Source organism: Rosa chinensis, chromosome 1 (genome assembly GCF_002994745.2).
Source record: "Rosa chinensis cultivar Old Blush chromosome 1, RchiOBHm-V2, whole genome shotgun sequence".
NCBI classification, from domain to species: Eukaryota; Viridiplantae; Streptophyta; class Magnoliopsida; order Rosales; family Rosaceae; genus Rosa; species Rosa chinensis.
Genome location: NC_037088.1, coordinates 16,503,965 through 16,528,936, shown reverse-complemented (window position 1 = coordinate 16,528,936; position 24,972 = coordinate 16,503,965). Strand labels below are relative to the sequence as shown.

The following is a 24,972-nucleotide window of genomic DNA, read 5'->3' as shown; positions in this document are numbered from 1 at the left end:
ATAAAATTGAGTTGACAGTTTCTCAAAAAAATAAAAAAAAAGTTAGGTACCTCTCTGAAAAGCTCCCTAACATTTTAAGGTCCTTTTTGTTTTTATTTTTTCTTATATTTAATAAAAAATTACAATCTAGGAGCACATAGTGTCCTCATCAAAACCGGCCAATAACACTTAGGTGAAGAGTACCACACTCCATTACTCAACTTCACAACCTAAGGTTTTTTCAAGTGTTGGAATGAGCTAATCAAGCCCCATTCTCCATCAATACATTGCAAGAGGACGGCCCTAACTACATAATGTGTGACCTTGTTACAAATTCTAGGAACACAAAATTCCAACTACAAGATTGAAAAGATCTTATCAAAAATCTAATGCTTCTTCACGGCTGAGGTCCCATTTTTTTTTTTTTTTTCAACAAAAAGAACACAGGGTTTTAGAGTAGGAACAGGTTTCTGAGGAGGTTTAAAAGCAAAAAAATTTCATAACCCCCCGAACGTCTCTCTCTCTCTCTCTCTCTCGCGCACCCTTACCGCAACTCCAGACGAAGCCTTGACCGCCATGGGCGTACCGCAAGACTCCTTGGCGGACCCTCCTAAGAGCAGCAAGAACCAACGGTATGCTTTTTACTTGCTCTCTAAATTTCATTTCCTCAGTAACTAGTTCACTTCAGGGTTTGGGGTTTCAAGGTTTTGATCCCAAATTTCTATCTTTTTTTTTTCCATCACAATTAGGTTTCGTAATGGCAAGCAAGTTCATCACATGGACATTGATAAGGAACTCCTCGCCGCCCCAATCAAATCCGCCAAGGACAAATTCGCACTCATTCCCGAGTTTCTAAAGGTTCGAATCCAATACCATTTATATGTTCTTGTGCTAGTTATTGCTCTTCTTGTTGTTGTTGTTGTTTGTTGTATATAGGAAATGAAATTTTATTTGTATAGGTGAGAGGGTTGGTAAAGCAGCATTTGGACTCGTTTAATTACTTTGTCAACACTGGAATCAAGAAAATTGTGCGTGCCAATGATCGCATAGTGTCCGGCGTCGATCCAAGCATTTGGCTCAGGTTCACTACTGTTGTTACTTGTTTTACTTTATTTCTCTTTTCTCTGGTTCGCATTTGCAAGATATTGGTTCCGTTGCGATTCAGCTTGGTAACAATTACATTTGCCATTAATTTCAGTATCATTTCAGCTAGAGAATACTCAGATGAAATGCATAAATTTCAGTTTCAATTTTCATAACTTTTAACCCAGCATGGCAAGAGAAGAGTCCCTATCTGTCTAGAGTTTTCTATCCTGCATAGATGGGACTGGAACTACATTTTCTACAAGGGAACCATCCCCCGCTTTCTGATCCTTCCGAGATGTTCTATTCGGTATACTGATTTGTCGGTGCACATTCTAACTTAAGAGAAGAAAGCTCCTGATCTCCAAATAGTTTTAATTCCTATGAATAAAAAACGAATATGTGATGGAAACAAGGAATCTCTAGACATATGTCAGTGTTATGAGGCTTGATGTGAGCCATAGATATGGCATAGGAAAGTCCGACATCGGAAAAGAGACCCAACAATCTACAATATATTAGCGGGTGACTGACTATTGATAGTACCGAGGCCTTCTGGATACAAACCCAAACCAGAGGTTCGCTGGGGCTTGGGCGGTTGGTGGAAGATGGGGACAGTATGGGTGCTATACGTTGCAGCTGGTCATGAGCCATGTAGATCCTTTGCACACGAGGTATTGGCAATTGGAACATAATGATAGTTGGAAAGTCTATGAAGTCATGGGAAACATGTGCACACAGGAAAGATCCACCCCCAGAACCATATCTGTATTCCCTTCCCCAACACTAAATGAAGAGAGAGGATTAAAACCCTGAGTAGAGTCTTTCCACTTGAATTCTTGTTTATCTACAGTATCATAAGAGGAAAAAAGATTCACTGTTGTGATATAATGCACTGAATGTCAGCCAAGTTAAAATAATTGCGCTCTCTATTTACATCTACATATGTTCTTTAAATTGTTTGGATGGTTCAGGCAGTTTCATATACACTAGTCTTTTTGTGCAGGTTTAATAATATCTATATTGATAAGCCCTCACTGACAACTGATGGTGTCACTACCGAAATCGCTCCCCATACATGTCGTTTATCTGATATGACGTAAGATCAATTAACATTATGATCTCATTTTATTTTTATTGTGTTTTACTTTCTAACTATTGTGGTACAATTTGTGAGGTTGTTCTTTTGGTTTGCCTGACATTAAAAATTTAGGATTACAGGACTTGATTGCTCTTAATTTACATTCATTTTCTTTATTTTTTTTTCTCCCTTGTGTTTTGCTTGTATTGCATATACGGATATACCTATGGTGGATCAATGATCTGGAATTTTACTTGTGATAAAAAAGTATAAAAAACTTTGATGAGTAGATGTTGACGTTAGAGATTAGAATTAGTGCATTTTTGGCAGTCATGTTTGGTTTAGGCCAAGTTGTGAAATCCTTGCTGCATGTTGTGTATTTTGATCAATGATGTTGGATTTCTAAAATTTCAGATTGCAATTGTTTATATTATTTTCTCATCTAATTTAAAGGATAGGAGTTACTCTTTTTATTGAGAGAAATTGTGCTTTATTCTGAATTGTAGGTATTCTGCTCCAATAAGAGTCGATGTAGAGTACGTTGAAGGAAGTCACGATCAAAAGAGGATAGTGACCAGGGTAATTATAAGTTATTATGGGACAGATATGCTTGGCAGAGTGTATTTGGATATATTATAGAGATTTTATTTATTTATCTTTTAAATATGTAGAAAGCTGTCGAAATTGCAAGAATGCCTATTATGTTACGGAGTTGCTGCTGTACCTTATATGGAAAAACGGAATCCGAACTTGCAATTCTTGGTTTGTCCAGAAGATATTATCAAGTTTTCCCTCCTCATTTTTCACGTTCATGGTATGTTGATCTCTTCTAACATGAATGTGAATGTCTGTAGGTGAGTGCCCACTTGATCCTGGAGGGTATTTTATCATCAAAGGGAATGAGAAGGTAATATCCTGGCACTATTGCTATCAATACATATAGTTGAGAGTTCTGTAAATAACTGAGATTCATGAACTTTTTTTGTTTTCCATCTTTGATATATTTTGCCAGCATACAATGTTGAGCCATCTTACATTTTGCGTTTGCATAAGCATGTTTGCATTTGCTCTTACTTTCTAACTTTTTGCTATTTGCATATGTCTTGGCCATTAAAAACACAGAATTGTACTGCCGCTAAGATTCTTCGGCACTCATTTTTGGCTATTGATTTCTTGCGTTTGCGAGTTTCTTAGTTCCTAACATACAAAAATAATTTTTGTAATTTAATATGAAGATATACAAGCATGTTTTAGTTTTGTAGGTTCACATCAGAAAGAACATTAGGAAGAGAAAAATAGGTCAAAAGCAATTGCACTGCCAAAAAAGAAAAAAAAAAAAACAAAAACAAAAACCCTAGCCAAGACAAACTTTGATGTACAGCTGCCTTCTGATATACAAAATAGAAGAAAGACTGTAGTATTTGAGAGATGTATGAAAGCCATATGCAGTCCAACAGTGTTTCCAATGAGGTGTTTGTTAAACCTTTCAAACTTCTGCTTATGCCATAGGCAGACGAGTAACAACCTGGCGAACTGAAACATCTTGAGAGCCAGATCCACAGAAACAGAATCCCATAAAAATCACTAGAACCTCACTCTCTCCCAAAGATCCTCTGCTCTTCATATGTCCAATTTCCTTCCGTCCAGAGAACCTGAGTCAAAGCCAATACACTGAATAGTTAAAGAACTTTGGCTTTCTTCCCTTTGCCAAAACAATCCCTTTATACTTAATAGAGGAAGACTTCCTGATGAGATTACCCAAGTCACCCCTGCCTTCCTAATGAACTTCTGCCACAAAGATAAAGCAACTGAACAACACATTAAAACATGATCGATGTGTGAAAAAAATTCCCAGCAACTAGAGTTTCCAGCATTATTTTTTTCTGGCTTAACAAGTTGTCGCAGTCTATTTGCAGTCACATACAAAAACACTCCATTCATATATGACTTTAAATTTTTAGTCATTTTGGCCTAAAATGACTTAAAATTTTCTTATACTCTCCCTCTCCCCCAGAAGGTTTAAGTTATTTAGCATATAATGACATAACTCAATCCCTTCCAGGTGCTTTTGATACAAGAACAGCTTTCAAAAAACAGGATTATCATTGACATGGATAAGAAGGGAAAGTGAGTGGTTCTTTCTTGTTCAGTGTATTGCGTCACAATCTATTGATTTAACTTATATTTATGTCTGCTTTCATTTTGTTCAGCGTAAATGCTTCTGTTACAAGCAGTTCAGAGACAATTAAAAGCAAGACTGTAATTCAGATGGAAAAACAGAAGATCTATTTGGATCTTAATCAATTTTCCAAAAAGGTCTTCATGTCACACATTTTATTTCAAAGGATTAAAATTTTACTCCTTTATCCTGGAACTGTTACATCTCACTTTAGTTTATATACCTTTTTCAAATTTTTTGTAGATTCCAATTATGGTGGTCATGAAGGCTATGGGAATGACTAGTGATCAAGAAGTTGTACAGATGGTTGGAAGAGATCCTCGATATGGTGCCCTGCTCATGCCATCTATTGAGGTAAATACTGATACTGTCAAGAATTTTAAGTTTTTTTTTTTTTTATTCTTCTGACTAAAAATAGTATTTCTTCTCAATAAGAGAGCGGAACACACAGCTGCCCTCCAATCAAAATAACTATTAGAAACCACAAAAATGTTTTTCTGCTCTAACCAAAGGCCAAAAAGCTGCGGCAAAATCTGCTCAAATTTTAATCTTCAACGTCATTATTTCTTAGACCACAGACTAGCATTATACGCCCCTTTAATTACTTATCTGGCAACCATTGCTGTTTTATTTTTACCCTCTGAGGATATTGCTTTAATTTTAGGAATGCGCAAAGGAAGGTATATATACAAAAGAGCAAGCACTGCTGTATCTCGAATCAAAGGTGGGGTATCCTTGATTTTTTATTTTATTTTTTATAATTCTTTTAATTATGAATCTTGAAGGAGATTCCAGATATTGAGTGCTTAGTGTTAAAAATATTCTTCTAAATTGTGGCCTTGCAATTAACCTGGGTGTCACTTATATTAATCAACATTACTTAGACTATAGTTTCAGGAAAAAAAAAAAAAAGACGGGCGGATATTTTAAGTATTGTTGCTGAAAGAAATAGGCGAACTCAAATGTAAGGATATGTCAACCAATATATCATAAATGAAAAATTATCTGCCAATACGTTTTAAGTGATAATTTGTTCATGATCTTAGTGACACATTCAACATTGGCGTACATACTATAAATGACAAGTCCATCTACATTCAAAGAGTTCCTATGTTATTGAAAACTGAAAAGTCAATGCTCATCCTTCTACTAACATATTATATTGTAGTCATATGACACAAGGCAGGTGTAGGTCTTTTGGGAATGAATTTAGGGCACGTTTACTTACTTGGAATGGAATGGAATGATTATGGAGTAAAAACACCCTTGTGTTTACTAACACATAAAGGAATCGGAATGATTCCAGGTAAAAGAATTCCTGTGTTTACTAACACATGAAAGAATCGGAATTGGTGTAGGTCCCACCTATTTATCAGGAATCGATTCCTGAATACTCAGGAATTCGATTACGAAGGGGGGAGATGAGTTTAGGAATCATTCCTCCGGAATCAATACCGATTCCTTTCTTCTCCCATTCCACTTGTCTCCGATTCATGATTATTTTCCATTTCAAGTAAGTAAACGTGCCATTAATCGAAAAACGATAAACAAGAACTGCCGGGAGTTATTTGACATAAAGTATTCCTGTAGCATCAAAAACCATTTAGAATGTTGATCATGTCTACATTTTAGGGAGTGAGTGTAGATCATGTCTTTGTGAAGTTTCTTCTCATTTGTGGAAGAGGATAGCTGCTGGGTTGAGTTGGAAGATCCCAGCAAAGAGTATTGCTCTATTTTGCAAGGAGTACTGGTTTAGGGAAAGGTGAGAAGGGCTAAATTTCTTTGAGGTTTCAGCATGCTAGTTGTCATTTGGGTGATTTGGATGGAAAGAAATGGAAGAAGTTTTGAACATTTCAGAGGCGAAGGTCTGGAGGAGCCTTGGATTAGAGTGGATCAATTGCTGTAATTACAGTACACTTCCCACTATAAAATGGGAATCAATTGCTTATTTAAGTTACTTGTTTTTTGTTTTTGCAGGTGAAGAGGTCCATGTTTGATCGTCCTTCATCTGATAATGTACTCCCTCCCTATGTTTCTGATATGTATAAATGTTCCTTTCTTTTCTTTTCTTGAAAACATGTCAACAAGGAAAAATACTATTTCTTTAGTTTCTTAATTGGAACATCCTTTCATATTCTTATAGGACTGTAAAGTAACGGCAGTTCTTCGAGATATATTTATTGCTAATGTTCCGGTAAGCTCTCTCTGTCTCTCTGTCTCTCTGTCTCTGTCTCTCTCTCTCAATTAAGATACTTTTATCATGCATCTGGTGTTCTCTTAATTTTAGATTCTTTTTGTCTCCTTAGGTATGCCGGTCCAATTTTCGTCCAAAATGCATATATGTTGCTGTCATGTTGAGGCGCATAATGGATGCAATTTTAAACAAGGATGCGATGGATGACAAGGTTGTTATTGCATTCCAAATCATCTTCTGTTCCTTTTCATAAGTAAACTAATTTGGTCATTATATATTGCCAACTTATAAAGCAGGAAATTCATCTCCTTGCGTAAGTTCAAGTCATCCAGGCTAGCAAGAGGGTCTTTTTTTTTTTTTTTCATGAAAGTTATGCAGAAAATCCTTCTATGTTAGTGGATAATCTGTTTGGTTCTAAACCAGTGCTAGGAAAAGTGTTATCCAGAATGTTTCATCTTAATAAATGTGACTTCTTTGTGATTAAAGAAAAATGAAGCCCTATTTTTGCCTCTCTCCTAATAGATGCATATTGTCTTAAGGGGGAGGTGCGATGATCACATGCTTCTATGTTTTTTTTGTTTTTTTTTTTGTTTTTTGTTTTTGTTTTTTTTTCTTACTAACAACTTGGGGGATATATTATTTTTGGAGGTTGGTGTTTTGAGGACTGCTTTTCCTTCCTTATATCATCATTGGGTGTTGTGGAAAGGGAATTAAGCTAGAATCATATGGGGTTGTTAAACACTTGCAGTTTCTGAGTTCTGGTTAGCGGACAGCTCCTTGGGCAAATTAGAGAATCCTCGATGATTTTCAGGGGAATGGAGTGAAGGAGCTTTGGGAAAGTTAGATTTTGGACATCTCCTTGGCTCTTGGTTGCTGCAGAATTTATGGATCTACTATTTCTCCTATTTTATCTACTTTGGAGGGCAGTTGTCCAAGTCTGTCCTCCATATTGTATAATGGGAAGACAGTAGTTAGCTAGTGTTTCTCCTGTTCATAGTTTTGTTATGACAGAAACAAAATTTCTGTTTTTTTATAGATTAGGTGTTTTTACTTGTGTGGATTTATTCACAGTTTGTAGTCTCTGAGGTGAGTTTAGTGAAGTCTTTTTCTTTCCATAACCAAAAAAAAAAAAAAGAAAAAAAAAAAAAAGCATATATATGGTCACCTGGTCTTGTGCCAACCCTTTGTGTGTGTATAATTTATATAAGTTTTTTCCTTTTATTTTTGAAAGATAGAATTTTGATTTGTTTACCTCATAAGAAAAAGTAATGTGAGTTCTCTATTCCCTACCATGTACTTCGAAACACCAAGGCATCCTTGAGGGGTGATAAAACTACTTCTGTTTCTATCATACATGTCTTATTAGACATGGGAGATCAACTCTACTAAAACTTAATTATGTGGTGTGTCTGTTGATTGTGATGCTTAACTGTGCTTGGAGGGCAGGTTTGTGTGTGGTATTTTGAGATTCTGGAAAGTGATTTTCTCACCTTTGATTATAGGATTATGTTGGGAACAAGCGGCTTGAGCTATCTGGGCAATCTATTTCTCTTCTGTTTGAGGTATTTTATGCTCTTGTTTTAGAAATGCCTTTTAGTTTCTTACACCATGGGGTTATCCTCTCATTGTTATTGGCTTTTAAAATAGCTAATTCTTTTTGTTCTTCCTCCATTTATTATTTTCTTAGGATCTGTTCAAGACAATGATCTCTGAAGTTAGGAAGACTGTAGACAATATATTAACAAAGCCTAGCAGGTCTAGTCGTTTTGACTTGGCTCAGGTATCTTCTAAAATTACTATTATAGTCGGGAAATTTTCCAGATGTGTTTTCTTTTGTTCATCTGTATAATATCTATTGTTAATTAGGTATCATGGTGTTTCATTGTGAAGTAGATAAAACTTTCCTGAATAAGTGGAAGAAATTTGAGTTAAAGTACTTTATCAATAAGGGGAAGGAGGTGGAGCAGTTATGGTTATCATTCAAGATGCCATACAAAATACAAAACCAGAGTTTCATACTATACCACACATGAAAATTTATGTAACAAAAACGTTAAAATTATGGAGCAGAAGCAAACGGCCTCAATTTATTTCTGCAAATGAAAATAGAGCAGTGGTTCCTTTGCTGATGTAGAAGAAGAGTTCAAGGTTTTAAGATGCAGGAAAATGTCAAAAATACCCTCCAGATGTATCTAATTTGCTCAGATCAAACTTTTTCTACTTCAGGAACCAGTATAAAGAAAGTGATTACTCTGAAGCTTCATCAATCTTTCTATTAATTAGTAATTACAATCTTTCTATATAATCTTTAAAATATACTTTTCTATTATGATCTTATGACTTCATATTGTATCCAAATTGTCAACAGCTAAGAAAAGTCAAAGGACTCATTATTAACGTATCGGACACATCTGTATACGATACAGCAACACTTTTTTTTTTTTTGGCATAATAATGCATCACAGTATTTGCTTTACCCATCAAAATTTGTTATCAGAAACTCTTAAGATTATCGAACTTCTCTGGCATCTGCTGCTCCATCAAAAGTTTGTACCCAACTCTTAAAATCTGCATCCAAATAATTGAACTGACTCCTGGGAACCACTCGTATCTTGCAATGATTGTGTGGTTTGATTCTTGGTCTGGGTCAGGGGGTGGCGGATTAAAAGGGTTTGACGATGGTGGTTGTTAGATGCGATGGTGACTGTGGTAGTTTTGGAGTTGTATACTATTGGGCTACCTTTGAAAATTCTAATGCTGAATTCTAGTAGGCGAGATTGAAGAATATGGTATTTGGAGTCTTCCAGAGCTTTCTTGCAAGTCATGAAAATAAAAAATAAAAAATAAAAAATAGAAAATAGAAAATAAAAAATAAAAAATAAAAAAACAACAAATGAATAATCTCTCTCTGGCCCTTTGTTCAATTTGGTAGCAAATGTACCTACCAAGGTATGGATCTATAGCTTAGGGAAGGATGGACACTGGTGACTTGACTTTAGAGGAGACAGCCTTCTAGGTGCCTCTCTTCCTGATGGTGCATTGTGTGTAACCCTTTGGATCACCTGCTGCTCCACTGTCATCCTTATGAAGAAGAATGTTTATGGGATGCAAGTGTTTCAGGATATCCACAATCTTTTGTTGTGTTATTGAGAGAAAGTTACAAGGTCTTCTTTGGTAGGAAAAAGAGGGGTTTGGTCCTAGGGAGATGTGGTGCGTGTCAATCTTCTGCGTAGTGTTGATGGAGAAGAATATGATGATTTTTGCACCTCCCTTTGGCATCAGTATCTTCGGAGTTTAGGGACTATTCTTTTCATGCAATCCTCTTATGGTTGGATTGCTGTGGTGTTTTAATTTCTATATTTTTTTTTAGGTACCTCATACATGTAGAATAGTCTAGTTTTTAGCGGGGACTTATCTCTCTTAAAAAAAAAAAAATGCTTGTCAGTCTTCAAACCATAAATTACGATCTCTAACCTGTGACATGCTACTGATCCTTTCCGTCTAGGAGCTGCTGGACTCTTATCTGCTCCTTGGTTTGGTTGCAGTTTATGTATTTCCAGATGCAAATCTATGCGATCCAGCTCTTGGCTTCTGTTCCAATCTTTATCAGACAACTACTTTCCTCATAGTTGACCTTGTCAATTTCTGTTGTGCATAGGGTTCTTATGTAGTAGAATCAACTTGGGAAACCTGTATACAATAGGAGACTTACAAGTAATAGTAAACGTATATAAAATAAGAAATCAATACAATTGATTTACGCTGTCTGACTTAATGAAACAGTACTTTTCAAAATCTCATTTTGTTTTTTTTGTGCTGCAGTACATACGCAAAGATAGTATTTCACATGGCCTTGAAAGAACCCTTTCTACTGGAAACTTTGATCTCAAACGGTTCAGGATGCACAGGACAGGCATGACACAGGTTTGCTCTCCATATTCTCTCTGCCTCTCTAAGTCGAATATCTGTGGATATACATATATTATAATAGTTTGTAATAGGACTTTAGGTTTTGCCTCAGATGCCCTTCTTGTCCATCTTCTCTTGTGCTCCTTTTCTCTCTAAAAAATGTTTGTTTCTTTTAACAAAAATATACCCAATTGTTACTATATGCTCTGCCTTCAATCTATGGTTGAAGGGCTCTCTCAATTTAAGCGGACTGATTGAAGATCCTCTCGTGACAGGTGCTAGCTAGGTTATCTTTCATTGGGTCTCTAGGCCAAATGACCAGAACAAAACCGCAGTTTGAGAAGTCACGAAAAGTGAGTGGACCTAGAGCCTTGCAACCTAGCCAGGTAAGGGCGATGTCTGTGCACTTCTTTGAAATGTTTGTTAGCTTTACATGATGGCTATCTATATATATCTTTATACTCATATTGTTTGGCTTATGCTACGTGACTATTGATGAAGTGGGGCATGCTTTGCCCTTGTGACACTCCAGAAGGTGAAGCATGTGGACTGGTAAAAAATTTGGCCCTGATGGCCCATGTAACAACCGATGAAGAGGAGGGCCCTCTAATATCTCTGGTATGCTCCTCATCACAAAAGGCAATGTATCTATGAATTTATACTATTGTGTTTACTTATTATGCAATATCATATAATGAGGAGGTTGATGATGGCATATTCAGTAAGTTCATTAGCTTGAGAATTTGTATGTGTATATGTTATGGTGGATAAAATGGAATCTTCTATATCTGATACTTGTGTGTACTCTATTAATTTTAGCTAATTCATGGAAATATTCACACACCGATATAAAGCGCATGTCATTTTTGGGGTTTGCATATTGTAAGAGTTTTCTCTTTTCATTAATTTAATTTGTTTTATACTTTTCTCTCTTAATCTGTTTCCTGTCTTATATAAATTGTTCTGGAGAAACTTTGTCTTGGAGCAAACATTTCATTGGTGTGCATGCAAACAAAATTGTGTTGCCTTACGTACAACCTCTTTAACTCTGTTTATTGGCTGGAAATATGTTTTCTAAAGTTTCCTTTGTTCGAAGTTGCTATTGTTTTCTTCAATAGTTCCTGTGACATATAATATATATATATATATATATATATATATATATATATATCTATGGTACCCACCAATAGGACCGAGGCCTTTTGAGATAAAATCCCATTGTTAAGGATGATATAGGCCAATTAGTTATGGTTTTGGTCAAAACGTTGATTGTTTGTGCTTGTTTGTATGGAAATCATTGAAGCTTATGGTGGTGCGCAGATGAATGATCCGTGGGACAGAGTCCATTTCTGGGCATCTTTATGGGCCTCTATATTCGGGGAATTCAAAGATTATACTTTCTCGTCAATTTTTCCAGATTGACAAGCTGTTGTGGTCTAGGATTTTTAGCCTTCACTGTTAGTCTATTGCTCTAGCTGTCTACCTTAGTGTTTTTTGTGGACTTTTTGAAGTCAGAAAATGAGATCAGAGACACGCTTTGATCCACTTGCTGTTGACACTATTAGATCTGAGGTAAAGAGATGACCTTTCAATCCCTACTTTTGGACAAGTTATAAGTGGACACGTAGTAGTTTTATTGATAGCAGAAAACCACACCGTCTTCTTTGGATGAACTATGAATTCAAAACCACATTAATTTGATGAGGAAAGTTCACTCTTTTCTTACTAAAGTCTCTTTTCTTATTTTTTCCTCACTAAGCATTAGTCATAGCACTGAGAAGGAGGTTGTCAGCATCCTTGTAACCTGACCTCATAGCAATATCATAGGTGGAGACCAGAGAGTGGTGTCGTTGATCCTCAAGGCCTGGCATAGTTGCTCGCCTTTAAATGATCAATCTGAATACAGATTTGAACTAGGAAGGATCCATATTTAGCTTGATATTCATATTTCCTGGTATCTTTGTCATCAGTTTTTTATGTATGAAGAGGCCATCAGTTGCAAAATTTTGGACAAAATTCAATTGGTTTCTATAGTTAAACACTTAAACAATACATCCAGTAATCTAAATGTTAATTTAGTTTATTGGTCAAATGCTTTATTGAGAATTGATCTGTTTAGCAAAAAGCCTAATGCTTTCAGCAAGAGTAAAAAGAGCAAGACCTTTTGGGATGTGGGGTGTTGGCTGTAATCTGGGTGGTTTGGATGGAAAGAAATAAAAGAACGTTTGAAGACTACGGTGGCGCGGAGTTGGATGTGTTGTGGGAGAGTTAAATTCTACGCATCTCTTTGGGTCTCTATATCTGGGGAGTTTAAAGATTACTCTCTTTCATCTATTATTCTAGATGAGCAGGCTGTTGTAGTTTAGGACTCCATATAGTATGTTATACTGTCAGTTGAGCACCTTTTTTTGTTGCTTAATGTGTCTCTTTCTTTTGCATACTTCTTGTTCACTTCTTTTTATTTTTCTTTTTGTTAGTCAATAAAAAGATGTTTCCTTTCAAAAATTTAGTTTATCTTGTTCTATTTGGCATGTCATCATATAGTCGAGTTGATCCATAGAGTTGTACTGATGCATGCAATTGGGATGGAGGTTTTTCAATTTATATAATTATTTTTTTAATCAAAAAATCTGTTTTCTGATTGGAGAACTAATGAAATATTAAGGAAATAAAACACGCATAACAATTTTAGGAATGCCAAAGAAGTCATAATTTATTTAGGTACAATAGTTTGTTTAGAGGGTTAAAGTCATAATTTGACACAATCACCTACAGTGAAATAACACTTTTAATCCTAAATTTAATGGACTTTTAACAGAAGTTAGATAGAGGTATGTGCGATCTTATTTTTTAAGTATAGTTTCTAAACTGGTCAGTTTTGAAGTTCATGTACCAATTTATTCAGATACGGCTTATGATAAAAAAAAGCCCCCTAGAAATAATGTATAGGACTTCCAGAGAGTTTTCTTTTTTCCCTTAAAACTCTTTCTTCTATTTTTCTTTTCCTAATATCTAGCTACGGAAGTTAAAAATCTGAACGTACATCATGCAGGGATATTTAGCTACAGAAGTTCTCAATAAAACTCTTTCTTCAATTTCTTACTTCTTAATATCTAGTAATGGAAGTTCAAAAACTGAATGTACATCATGCATGGATATCTTTTTATCAGCAATATTTTATTCTTCTCTTTTCCCCATTTATAGTCTTATATTTTGTGTTATTTAATTTCTGTTGCAATAGTGCAAATGCTTGGGTGTGGAAGATTTGGAAACACTATCGGCAGAGGAGCTTCACTCACCCAATTCTTTTCTGGTTTTATTCAATGGAGACATCCTCGGAAAGCACAGGAAGCCACAGGTAATAACGTTGTTGGATATAAATAGATCCCTATACAAAAATAGTTCCTTCACAACTGTTCAATTTCCCAATAAATCAAAAGGACCTGCTGTGATGGGATGTCCTTCAACAGAAGGTTGTGGAATACTCCCCAACTGAACAAAAGCTGAGCTAAATGGTTTCTGTTCGTGTCTTGGTGCTACATGGTGTGTACTTAATTTAGTCAATGTTTTGCTTTAATTTCAGCGTTTTGCCACTGCAATGAGAAAGTTGCGTAGAGCTGGGAAGATTGGAGAATTTGTTAGCGTCTTTGTCAATGAGAAGCAGGTAAATTCTTATGTTACTGCCAAGTTTCTGCGGTTTTCCCCTCTCCTAATTCGGTTTTCTGCTCTAGATTAGTACATGTAACTAGTCAGCTAAAAGATATTTTGTTTGGACAATGGTGTCTTCAATCAACTTTAGTGAGCCTTTGGATGGTTATACACTTATACTATGTTAATTATGTCACATGCAAAACTCATAACAATCAAGCAATTATGTTATCCTAGTTTTTTTTTTTTTTTTTTTTTTTTTTTTTTTTTTTTTTTGTGAGAAACACAAACTCTTAGTGACAACAATTGAATCTTATGGTGTTCTCATATAGTCGATTTGGTGGTTAAATAGTCAGCAAAAAGTGTAACATTAAATAGAAAAAAGCATCAAGAATGACTGAATGAGGAATAATTATAAAAGTCTCCATTCTCTCTATCTCCCTCTCTCTCTCTCTGTATATATTATCTCTAAAGTATTCAACAAGAGAATGATACAATAAAACAATATGGACAGAGGTTTGGATAACTGAGGCACATTTTGCTCAGTTGTGAGGTACTCACCACTAAGTGGCTCATTTGGTACATCACCATTGCCGCGTTTTCCAAATTTGCGGTGTTCCAAAAAAATTGGCACTAGTATTTATAACCGTATACTCCTACAAGTGGGCCTGAATGTCAGTGTCTTACCGCAAAATACTTCATTGAAGGTTGATGAGAGGATCTTACAATATGCTTATAATATTATTATTATTGGTTCTTTTTTTTTTTTTGGGGGAATAATCTGTATTTATTAAAACTTTCTGCACTGTTAATGCATATATCTAATGTATTGTATGATTTAAAAAAAAAATTATTGGTTATTGATTGTTTATTATTTTAGTTATTTTTATCTATAGCTATCATGATACAGAGTAAATTGTTTTAACTGTTTGTCATTGTTGTCTTTCTACAGAAACATAAAACTACCCTTCACTGGAAATGCATATATGTATCGTATTGTAATAGATTTCATAGAAAATTTTGGTTTTGTTTGATCTATTTGTATCATGATAGAGAGTAAAATGTTTTAAATGTTAGTTTGCATTTTTGTCTGCTCTATGTTTCCGCTGTTTTTTTTTTCCCTTGAACCTGCTATTGTATACCTGACCTTTTGGGGAATTATCTCAGCATTGTGTTTACATTGCTTCTGATGGCGGTCGAGTTTGTCGGCCACTAGTTATCGCTGACAGGGGCATTTCAAGAGTCAAAGAATATCACATGCAGGAGCTGAATGTAAGTACACAGTTTGTCTACTTTCCTGTAGAAACAAATGCCACTAGAGCTGATCTTTTCTTTATTTTCTTTTAAAGGCTGGAGTCCGTACTTTTAATGACTTTTTAAGTGATGGGTTGATCGAGTATCTTGATGTTAACGAGCAGAATAATGCTTTGGTTAGTTCCTGCCCTATAACTTTGGGAAGTTTTGATATTGGAATGGAGTACATCATAGATGAATACTCAAATGTTCTGATTATCATTTTATAGATTGCTCTATACGAAGATGAGGCAACAACAGAAACTACTCATATAGAAATAGAGCCTTTCACCATCTTAGGTGTTATTGCTGGGCTAATTCCGTATCCTCACCACAATCAGTCGCCTAGAAATACTTACCAGGTTTCTTGTCTTTCTCTAAGATACTCTTGCTGTTTGGTTTACTCAAATATCGAGTTACATCATCTCAATTGACTGATTTGTTTATAATAGTGTGCAATGGGGAAGCAAGCAATGGGGAATATCGCATATAACCAGGCAAGTGTTTTACTTGATAGTGATCCACATCTTACCCCTTCCCCCTTTCTCTTAAAGCTCTTTTAGAAAGAGCACTTTTTGGTGTCATTCTATCTTGACTGGACTTCGGCTACACTGGTTGTGCTTGTGTTTGGGTTTTTTTGGTTTTTTTTTCTCTTCTGAAGTGGGAAAAAAAACCCAATAAAAACAGCACAATAACTAGAGTTTTGTAGAATTCAAGGGGGATGAGATGGATCTCTTCTGGGCACATCATGGGTTTCAGTTTACTTGGTTGTTAGGAATATTTTAGTTTTATGTTTATAATTCTCTCCGATTGGAGTACAGGAGTCATTTAGTTTTGTTGTATTTGTGCTTGCTGTTTTTGTCTGTTATGGTTGGTGTTTTAGCTAATGTATTCAGTGTGTTATTTTTCTCTGTACTTGTTTATCTTTTGTCAACGATATTCTGTTTCTCATAAGATCATCTTTTGTCAATGATATTCTGTTTCTCCTAAAATATACTTACTGTGAATATTTTTCTATGTTGCCACTCAATATCTGGTGATAGAACTCATGTTAAGCTATCTTTCGTGCATGCTAATGGTACAACCATAATCTTCCTATTTGTTCTGTAGCTTCGTCGGATAGACTTGCTTTACCTTCTGGTGTATCCCCAACGACCATTATTGACAACAAAGACCATTGAGCTGGTTGGTATGCTCTTTTTATTTTTATTTTTTGGATGTGGGTGCTCCTCTAGGCTGTAAATTAATCACATTACTTTCAGGTGGGCTTTGATAAACTCGGAGCTGGGCAGAATGCAACTGTTGCTGTGATGAGTTATAGTGGCTATGACATAGAGGATGCAATCGTCATGAACAAGGCATCTCTGGATCGTGGTTTTGGTCGTTGTATTCTTATGAAAAAGTATGGAACTTCATTGTCGTTAGTGATCTTTTTTCATGTCTTACCGCACATATCAATATCACAACTTTGCTCTACCCTATTGGTTGCTTAACTGTTACATATTTGGTTTAGGGAACTTCATTGTCGATGGTGATCTTATTTAGCGTCTTACTGCATACATCAACATCACAACTTTGTACCCTATTGGTTGCTTAACTGTTACATATTTATGTGCTAACTGAAGATGTTTTCTGACCAGGTTTGTTGTCGCCAATCAAAATTATAACAATAACACACAAGACAGAATAATCAGGCCAAGTAAAGATGAAGTTGATTCTGGAAAGATGCAGGTAATCCAAGTCATCTTTCTTCCCTTTTCTTGGACACTGCACCAAGGGGCGGTTTCCAATTATCATTTCTTAGTAATGCATTTCAAGTGCACATTGTGCAGCTCTTTCTTCTTCCTGGCCTAATTTGTGAAAGAAAAATTTTCATTTAGGCCTTGCATCTCTACCCTTCCAAATACCCATTTAAATAGATTGTGTAAAGCACATGCTATTGTTGGATGGAATAATAGACGGAGTTAGTCATAGTTCCTATATTGCGTCAGTTTTTCTAATTCAAGTGGTAAATTGCAAAAGGATAAGTGATGCAGATTAATGATGCATGGAAGATGGCTTTTGGTTTTAATTAGGTGGTTGATAATCATTAATTTAAAGTTAGTGGGTGTTGTTGTCACTCATTAATTTATTGGTTAGGGTGAGTTCGATCATTAATTGAGTTCTAGTAACTGCAGTCATTAAGTTGTTGGCAGTCACTAGTGACTAGCTACGCTGGTGTTGTAAAATGTGAAATATTCCTATGAATTGCAATCAATGTTTCAGGAGTTTTGAACTTTTTTCTCTTCAGTGTTGTGCACTCCTGTATTTTAGGATTTTTTTTCCAGATTATTCCTAGAATTTAGGCTTGGACGGTTCTTGGAGTTAATTCAATTTCAGTTCCTAATGTTTTAGGGCTGTCTTGATTTTTGTTTGCATGAGTAAGTTCAGGTGGTATTGTTATATTCCCCTCGTAAACTTCAGGTTTTTATATTTTGCCTTGCCACCTTTTGTAGGTTCTCGATGATGATGGTATTGCTGCACCTGGGGAAATTATTAGATCAAATGACATCTATGTAAAGAAGCAGGTCCCTATTGTCACAAGGGGGGCTATTAGATCGGGATTAAAGGATAGGTTTGCTATTTGGTTTATGATCTGCATATTCCAACTAGGCCTCTGTTGGCTTAATATAATAACACTCATTTCCATATGCAGTGAGTATCGGTCTGCCTTTCAAAAATATAAAGGACCTGATGGGGAGTCTTGTGTGGTGGATAAAGTAGCTCTCTTTTCTGATACACATAATAATTTATGTGTTAAAGTATTGATTCGCCATACTCGTAGACCAGAGGTAAGAGAATCATTGTCATTTTGTACGTATGTGGTTAATTTTAAGGATATTCTGAAATATTATTGCATTATGTAGGTTGGTGACAAGTTTAGTAGCAGACATGGGCAGAAAGGTGTTTGTGGTACAATTGTCCAGCAGGAAGATTTCCCATTTTCTGAACGTGGCATTTGCCCTGATTTAATCATGAACCCTCATGGATTTCCAAGGTTATTCTTTCTTCTATTTTAAGTACGTATGGTAAATCTCATTGTTTAATCCATCTGGTGCGAATTACCAAGTGAAGAGAATGAAATTGAAAATTGTACTCTTCTTTAGATTGGTAAACTGATTACTGTATCCAATTATGAAGTGAAAGGGGAGTAAGGGGATCCACTGTCCCTTTATTTATCGACTCCCATTGCTGATGGATTCAGCAGGATGCTGGTATACCATCTTGGAGTGCTTTTACATTGCAGTGGCCAAGGGGGATAGAATAAGATTCTGGTAGGATATATGCTGGGGAACAGCTGAGTTTTATTTCCTTGATCTTTAAGTTATCCAGTAGCAATAACTCAACAATACTTCGGAGTGTTTGTTTTCTAGGATCTTTTCCTCTGTAGTTGGGATTTGGGTTTCAGAGGGTTATAATTGATGGAACAGCAGGGGAGCTCTCTTTCCTGTTACTGCTGTTGCGAGGTGATCGCTTTTTCTCTTCTAAAAATCACTCTCGAAGGGGTGGAGATTGAATTCTTATGGAAATTTTCTTGTAACTGTTTACTACGTTGTTGGATGATTTTTCTGATTCTCCAGTTTTTGATCCTTTTGATCAGATCTGGAAATCGAATGTTCCTTCAAAGGTTAAGATTCTTGCTGGACAAAGCACATGGTGAGGTAAAATATACATACAATATGGTTCAACGGGGAAGACCAGGCACTTTTCTATCTCCTAGATGGTGCAGTATGTGTAAAATGCATTGGATCACGTTTTTCTCCACTGTCCAAGTGTTCTTAGCATCTGGTTTAAATAATGTGGGAAGGTGAATGTTAACTGGGTCTAGGCGGTGTTGTTCTCTCATGTGAACAGCATAGGACTTTAGGGGGTTCGAAGAAGGCCAATATAGAGTCATCGCACGGGCTTTTGAAAACACTGCCAACATGGGTATTCTCTGTGCTTGATGTTGTTTGGTTCATTTGGCTGTGGAAACAAATCAGAGAATGTTTGAAGACAAGGTTGGGGCTGTTACATTTTATGACAGAGTTGACCTTTTGAGTTCACGTTTGGCTTCAGTCACTTCTGCGTTCAAGGGTTTCACTTTTATGGCCATTCTTATAGACTGGAATGCTGCACAGTGCAGCACACTAATATGTCTAGGATTTAATCTTTGTTTTGTTGTTTGAAGCTTTTAGTTTCTCCAAGGTTTCTTTTTGTGGGGATTCCAAGGTTGTGTAGACATTTGGCAGAGCCATACTTCCGTGGTTGATTTACAGAAACTTGATAATCTATTCAACCTTGGAAAAATACCTTTCTAAGGATACATTCCCAACCAAAAACTCTATGCCAACCTGCAGAAAAGTTCCTTTCATGGGTATCAGTGGAATATCATCCACTGCAGTGTATTATCTCCTCTATTAGTAATTGATTTAAAAAATAAAAGAATAAAAAAAGAAGCAGAAAAAGATGGATTGTGGTTCCAGTAAAAAGGTGAGATAAAGAATAAAAGAATACGAGTATATAGAAGGTCGGAATAAAATGCAACCCAGGTTATTGAACCCAAATCATTATATAGGTCACAAGTCTCGGGAACGCTTGGTTCAGTTGATGGATTGTATTGCATTTCAGCACACCTAAAATAATGTAAGGGAAGACTTTGGAATTTTTTTCTTAGATTCATTTATAGAAGTCACTGAAGTATTTCTAATTTAAAATGCTACTTCCCTTATCTCTCATATTAGGTGATTGAACTTCCAGGTGTTCCAAAATGCGATTTTGAATGATGCATTGTTAACATCACTGAAATCTTCATATGTACGTGTGATTAACTAGTATATTTTTCTTTTTTTTCTGGTTATCTGGTCTTATTATCAGCCGAATGACTGTTGGCAAGATGATTGAGCTTCTTGGGGGTAAAGCAGGAGTTTCATGTGGTAAGTTTCATTATGGTAGTGCCTTTGGTGAACCAAGTGGTCATGCAGACAAGGTTGAGGCTATAAGGTACTTAAAGAATCTGTGGTTTGACTTTTTCTTCCATAATTTCTTTTCAAATAACTTTTCTTTAAAATCATTCATTGCTTTTGTGATAGTGAAACACTTGTGAGGATGGGATTTAGCTATGATGGCAAAGACTTCTTATGCTCAGGTTTCTCGCTTTTAAAGTTCACTTAATGGTGATATAAAAATGTTTTAAAATATTTCTCTTTTCAAATGATTTGTAGTCCATTCCCACTAATGTTCTGAGCGATTGAAAGTGATGCCTTGTGTTCCTGCATCCAGCTGGATGATTAAGATAGTGCATCTTTTTATAGGGAATATTTGGAATTGTATTTTCAATATTGGGCATGAACAGCTATCTCATAATTGCATATTGATGCTTTTTTCAACAGTTACACACACGTACGCACGCGCGCGCACACGCTCTCTCTCTCATCATTTATTTGGCCAAGTATTAAATCTAGTGCTTCAAATCTTAAAACAATATTGTGGTCCATATTATCTTTTATTTCTATTTAAGAGGCAACCCTGAGCAGGATTCTCCCTATTTGCATATGTACTATTATCAATGAAACTATCCTGATGTATGTTTTTACCATCCAGGAATCACTGGTTGCCCATTGCAAGCATATATTTTCATGGGACCAATTTACTACCAGAAGTTAAAACACATGGTGAGATTTAAATATTTAGTCTCTGTTTCTTTCATGTCACTTGATTGTAAAAATCTGGGTTTGGCGGATTTATGTCACTTGTTTTTTTCATAATTTTCATGTTTTTTTATTTTTTATTTATTTTTTCATGTCTACTTGCATATACACACACACACACACACTCTCTCTCTCTCTCTCTCACATTCGTTTCTGTGACTTAGTATCTGCTTATGTATTATTACTTCTGTTCAGTAAAAACAAAGGGTAATTATAAAAAAAAGTTTATGGACGCATCTAGTAATGTTCGTCTTGGTAATGAAAAGGAAAGATTTAATTTGTGCTTTATAATACTGCTTAATGTTGTTACTAAATTTTTGTTATCTGATTCCTATTTTCCTTGACCATGTCCTTCTTTATTGTGTATGAAATTGTTCAGGTCCTTGATAAAATGCATGCACGTGGTAGTGGTCCCAGAGTCAGTCTAACTAGACAGCCTACTGAGGGAAAAGCTCGTAATGGAGGTTGTAATTTTATCTTTATTATGTTTAGTCAATATCATGTTAAGCAGTTCTATTTGTTATAATGTTTTCATCTACCAGGACTACGAGTAGGAGAAATGGAGCGTGATTGTCTGATTGCTTATGGTGCCAGTATGTTGCTGTATGAGCGCCTAATGATCTCTAGTGATCCTTTCGAAGTTCAGGTATTGCCAGTGTTTGTGATTTCTTGTCAAATATTCTAGATATTTTTATGACATTTAGAAGCCATTTTATGATTGCCATACTTTTTTATCTCATGTATTGAGCCCATGTACTATTTTAATACTGTTCAGCCACTAGTGGAGATTTAGGATTCGTACAGTTTGAAAAAGAGTCAAATACTTTTGTTGCCGACCAGAGTACTTGTAATTGATACCACATACTAAAATTATTAGGTTATTAAGAACATCCAACCCTAAGTCTGGCGTTCAAACTCCTCATGGTTTCTATGTAGCTTTTTGGTACAGTTTAATAACTCCTAAAGGTATTAGGGTTTGGCAGGTGTCCCCCGTTTCAAACCCAGTTCTGGAAAGCAAGTTTGGGGGATTTCTGTGTATCAAAAAAAGGAAAGATCAAATAACATGGTGACTATAGTCCACACTTACACTGAATGAAATCCTTTAAGGTTGCTGCCGATGATAGAAATTCTGGGTGACAGTAAAGAATATTGGATGGCTGCAATTTTACAGTAAAAGGTTCATACTTGAGTTTTCAATGATGAGACAATTTGATACCAAACCTAAAGAATCACTCATTAAGGAGTTTCCTGACTTGGACAGTTTAGTACCTTCATCCATTTTCCGATCCAATTGAGGACATGCCCTCCAACTTTTTTTGTCTCTTTTTTCTTTTTCTTGAGAAATATTCTGTTCACCTTACCCAGCAGTAATGTGACACATGTATTTTGTTCAATTTCTTTGTTGCGACTTTGGTAATCATACACTACTATTTATTCAAGACTTGCTGCTGTATGATGATGAAAGGGAGGGAGGCAGGGAGATGGTTGGTGGGTTCCCCTTTTTTTTTTTTTTTTTTTTTTTTTTATTTGGTGGAAAAAAGAAGGATTGTCCTCTGGAAAAGCGCAAAGAGAATGAGAAAGTAATCTATCCGAACCATTCGTCCGTAGGGCTAAGGAGATATCAGCGCCAAACCTCAATCCTCCAAATCTCTATTTTATTGTACAAGAGATGGACATACTTAGGCTTCTAATATAACTCCCAACCAAATATGAGTATTGATAAAGTAATTGGACAGTATTCTGTATTCAAGAGATTATTCTTTATTCAAGAGATTTACATAGTTTTTGTTTGAGGCGAAAGAAATGGACTCTTATCATACTAAATGACTCATTGACACTAGAGAAGTATTAAAATATATATAGAATTATAGTATCCAATCTTGACATTGAAAGTAGTTCGATCTTCTCCCGGGGGGGATAACTCTAGCACTAAATTTTTGGAATCCAGGGCAGAGGAGGTAAAGACGTTGCTAGTTAAAGGAGGTAGATTGACTCTTATGCAAGCTGTTCGGAAGCTTACTCTCGTATCTGTTTTTTCAAAATTGGAAGGAAGTGACAAGCTAATTGGAATATGATGATGGATTGTCCTTCAGCCATTATGGGGGCACTCAAAAATGAGCAGTTGATTAAATGGTATTCAGTGGCCAAAAGAATGAAAAGAGTGGTGGTTAGGAGTAGGTAAACTGCTGGTGAAGAACAAGGAACTGCTAAGAAGTTACTGTGGAGCTTACCTTTAAAAGAGATTTTGGTTATAGGAAGCAAATATGGTTGAAGGTGGGAAAATGCCATTTAGCAAAGTGGGATGTTTCACAAAAAGGGGGCATTAGGTGGGAAGTTTATTATATAAGAACAAAGCCCTACTTAGAAAGTGGTCATAGACTATTTTATTGTAGGTCTTCCACAAAACAAAATGATCTGATGCCAAATCATAACTTTAATGTTTCTGAAGGTTTTGCAAACACAGGTGCTTCAAAAGTTCAAATTCTACGCAGAGCTAATATCAACCTTTTTCACAGGTTTGCAGAGTGTGTGGTTTATTGGGTTATTACAACCACAAGATGAAAGCGGGAATTTGTTCCTCATGCAAAAATGGGGATAATATTTCTACCATGAAGCTTCCCTATGCTTGCAAGCTCTTGATCCAGGTAAAGCTTGGCAATAATTATTATTCTTTTACCTCTTTTTGAGAAATGTAATTTTTAAAATCTAGCACATAGTTATTTAAGTGTTGATATTCTCTGTTAAAGTAGTTATTTAAGTGGTGATATTCTCAGTTAAAGCATTTCAAAGAACACTTTGTTATGCATTATCAGTTTTTATTGGGGTTAGAGATGTCTTTTTAAAAAGGAAGAATTGGTGAAGTTTTCATACATTGTATTATTGATTTCGTCAATTGTAGTTGTTAAGCCCTTAATATAACTACCGGATCATGAGAATCATCGAAACATAAGGTAACTTATTGGGTGAATGACTTATGCACAAGATATAGATAGAGATGCTCATAGCAAAGCTATTAGAGTTGGCACCATCACAGAAGTAGTACCCTAGATTGCTCATGGTTATATTCATGTCGATGGTGGACAGATGCTATGGAAATGTAGGCATAATTTCATTGAAAAGAAAGAAGCAATATTCTTTTCCCCATTTTTAGCTTCTCAATAGTTGCTTGACATGTCACAGCTCTAAGGTCAGTCAGCAATATTTGACTTGTTTAATGCTGCTTCCAGGAACTCCAGTCGATGAACATTGTTCCCCGCTTAAAACTAGCTGAAGCTTGAATTATGGCTTTTCTCGACAGTTTGCCCACCATTAAAAAATGGCTTCGAGCACACAGCCAACACCTTCTTTTATTCTCAAGCTGAGAGAGAGAGTGACTATATACATCTACAACTGCGGCGTTGCTAATAAAGAAACCAGATCTCTCCCATGTGAAGACAGAGTGAAGAAAGAGCAAGAAAGCAAAGGGCTTTCTTTGATTCTCTAAAACCATGACATAACATTGTGTGTTCACTGCATCTTCTCTGTTCTGCTCCGAGCTCATTTTCATGTAAACCAAGCAACAATCTACGTATCTGAAATTGAAGGATTTGATTTTATGGTTTTGCACACTGTTTCAGATCGGTATTTAAAAAGTGCACCAATTTCATAGTAAAAAGGTATGGTACAAACGCTCAACACATCTTGCTTGGGTAATACCACTTCCATCGTCTCATTTTTTGGAGAGATGACTGGAACGGCAAGAAATTCTACTCGTGTTTGTGGCTGTATTTCTCGGATTGTTGTCACTATGTACTATTTTCTTGTAATTCAGATTAGTATTATTAAATGATTACTGTAAATGTGTTTCCAAGTCAAGTGCTGATCAAGTTTTATAGTC

At 35.8% G+C, this 24,972-nt stretch overlaps 1 protein-coding gene across 4 annotated transcripts; it reads left to right on the top strand.

Annotated features, from left to right (window-relative positions):
- The first annotated feature begins 397 nt into the window (after nt 1–397).
- LOC112192918 (DNA-directed RNA polymerase III subunit 2) lies at nt 398–24,972 on the top strand. Of its 4 annotated transcripts, XM_024332857.2 has the most exons (38): nt 406–611; nt 729–837; nt 939–1,060; nt 2,069–2,161; nt 2,650–2,722; nt 2,815–2,905; nt 2,998–3,050; nt 4,206–4,270; nt 4,354–4,459; nt 4,566–4,676; nt 4,987–5,046; nt 6,300–6,338; nt 6,466–6,516; nt 6,629–6,727; nt 8,019–8,078; nt 8,204–8,296; nt 10,339–10,440; nt 10,701–10,811; nt 10,927–11,043; nt 13,667–13,783; nt 14,009–14,089; nt 15,241–15,345; nt 15,423–15,503; nt 15,597–15,728; nt 15,819–15,863; nt 16,477–16,551; nt 16,629–16,768; nt 17,007–17,097; nt 17,862–17,980; nt 18,062–18,197; nt 18,273–18,403; nt 20,263–20,388; nt 20,478–20,533; nt 20,989–21,059; nt 21,475–21,559; nt 21,638–21,741; nt 23,612–23,740; nt 24,323–24,972. In XM_024332857.2, the coding sequence occupies exons 1-38, from the start codon at nt 556–558 to the stop codon at nt 24,371–24,373; spliced, it is 3,486 nt and encodes a 1,161-aa protein (XP_024188625.1). In that variant the 5' UTR covers nt 406–555; the 3' UTR covers nt 24,374–24,972. The 4 variants fall into 4 exon arrangements, 3 of the variants coding, with proteins under 3 accessions (XP_040371757.1, XP_040371752.1, XP_024188625.1); XM_040515818.1 differs by lacking the exons at nt 23,612–23,740; nt 24,323–24,972 and adding an exon at nt 23,044–23,384 and having other exon boundaries at nt 402–611; XR_005807760.1 differs by lacking the exons at nt 20,478–20,533; nt 23,612–23,740; nt 24,323–24,972 and having other exon boundaries at nt 401–611; nt 21,638–21,701.

Coding starts and splice junctions, on each gene's coding strand:
- LOC112192918 (XM_024332857.2), top strand. CDS start 556: ATGGGCGTACCGCAAGACTCCTTGGCGGACCCTCCTAAGAGCAGCAAG. Junction 15,729..15,818: donor CGCCTAGAAATACTTACCAG/GTTTCTTGTCTT, acceptor TGTTTATAATAG/TGTGCAATGGGGAAGCAAGC. Junction 18,404..20,262: donor AACCCTCATGGATTTCCAAG/GTTATTCTTTCT, acceptor TCTTATTATCAG/CCGAATGACTGTTGGCAAGA.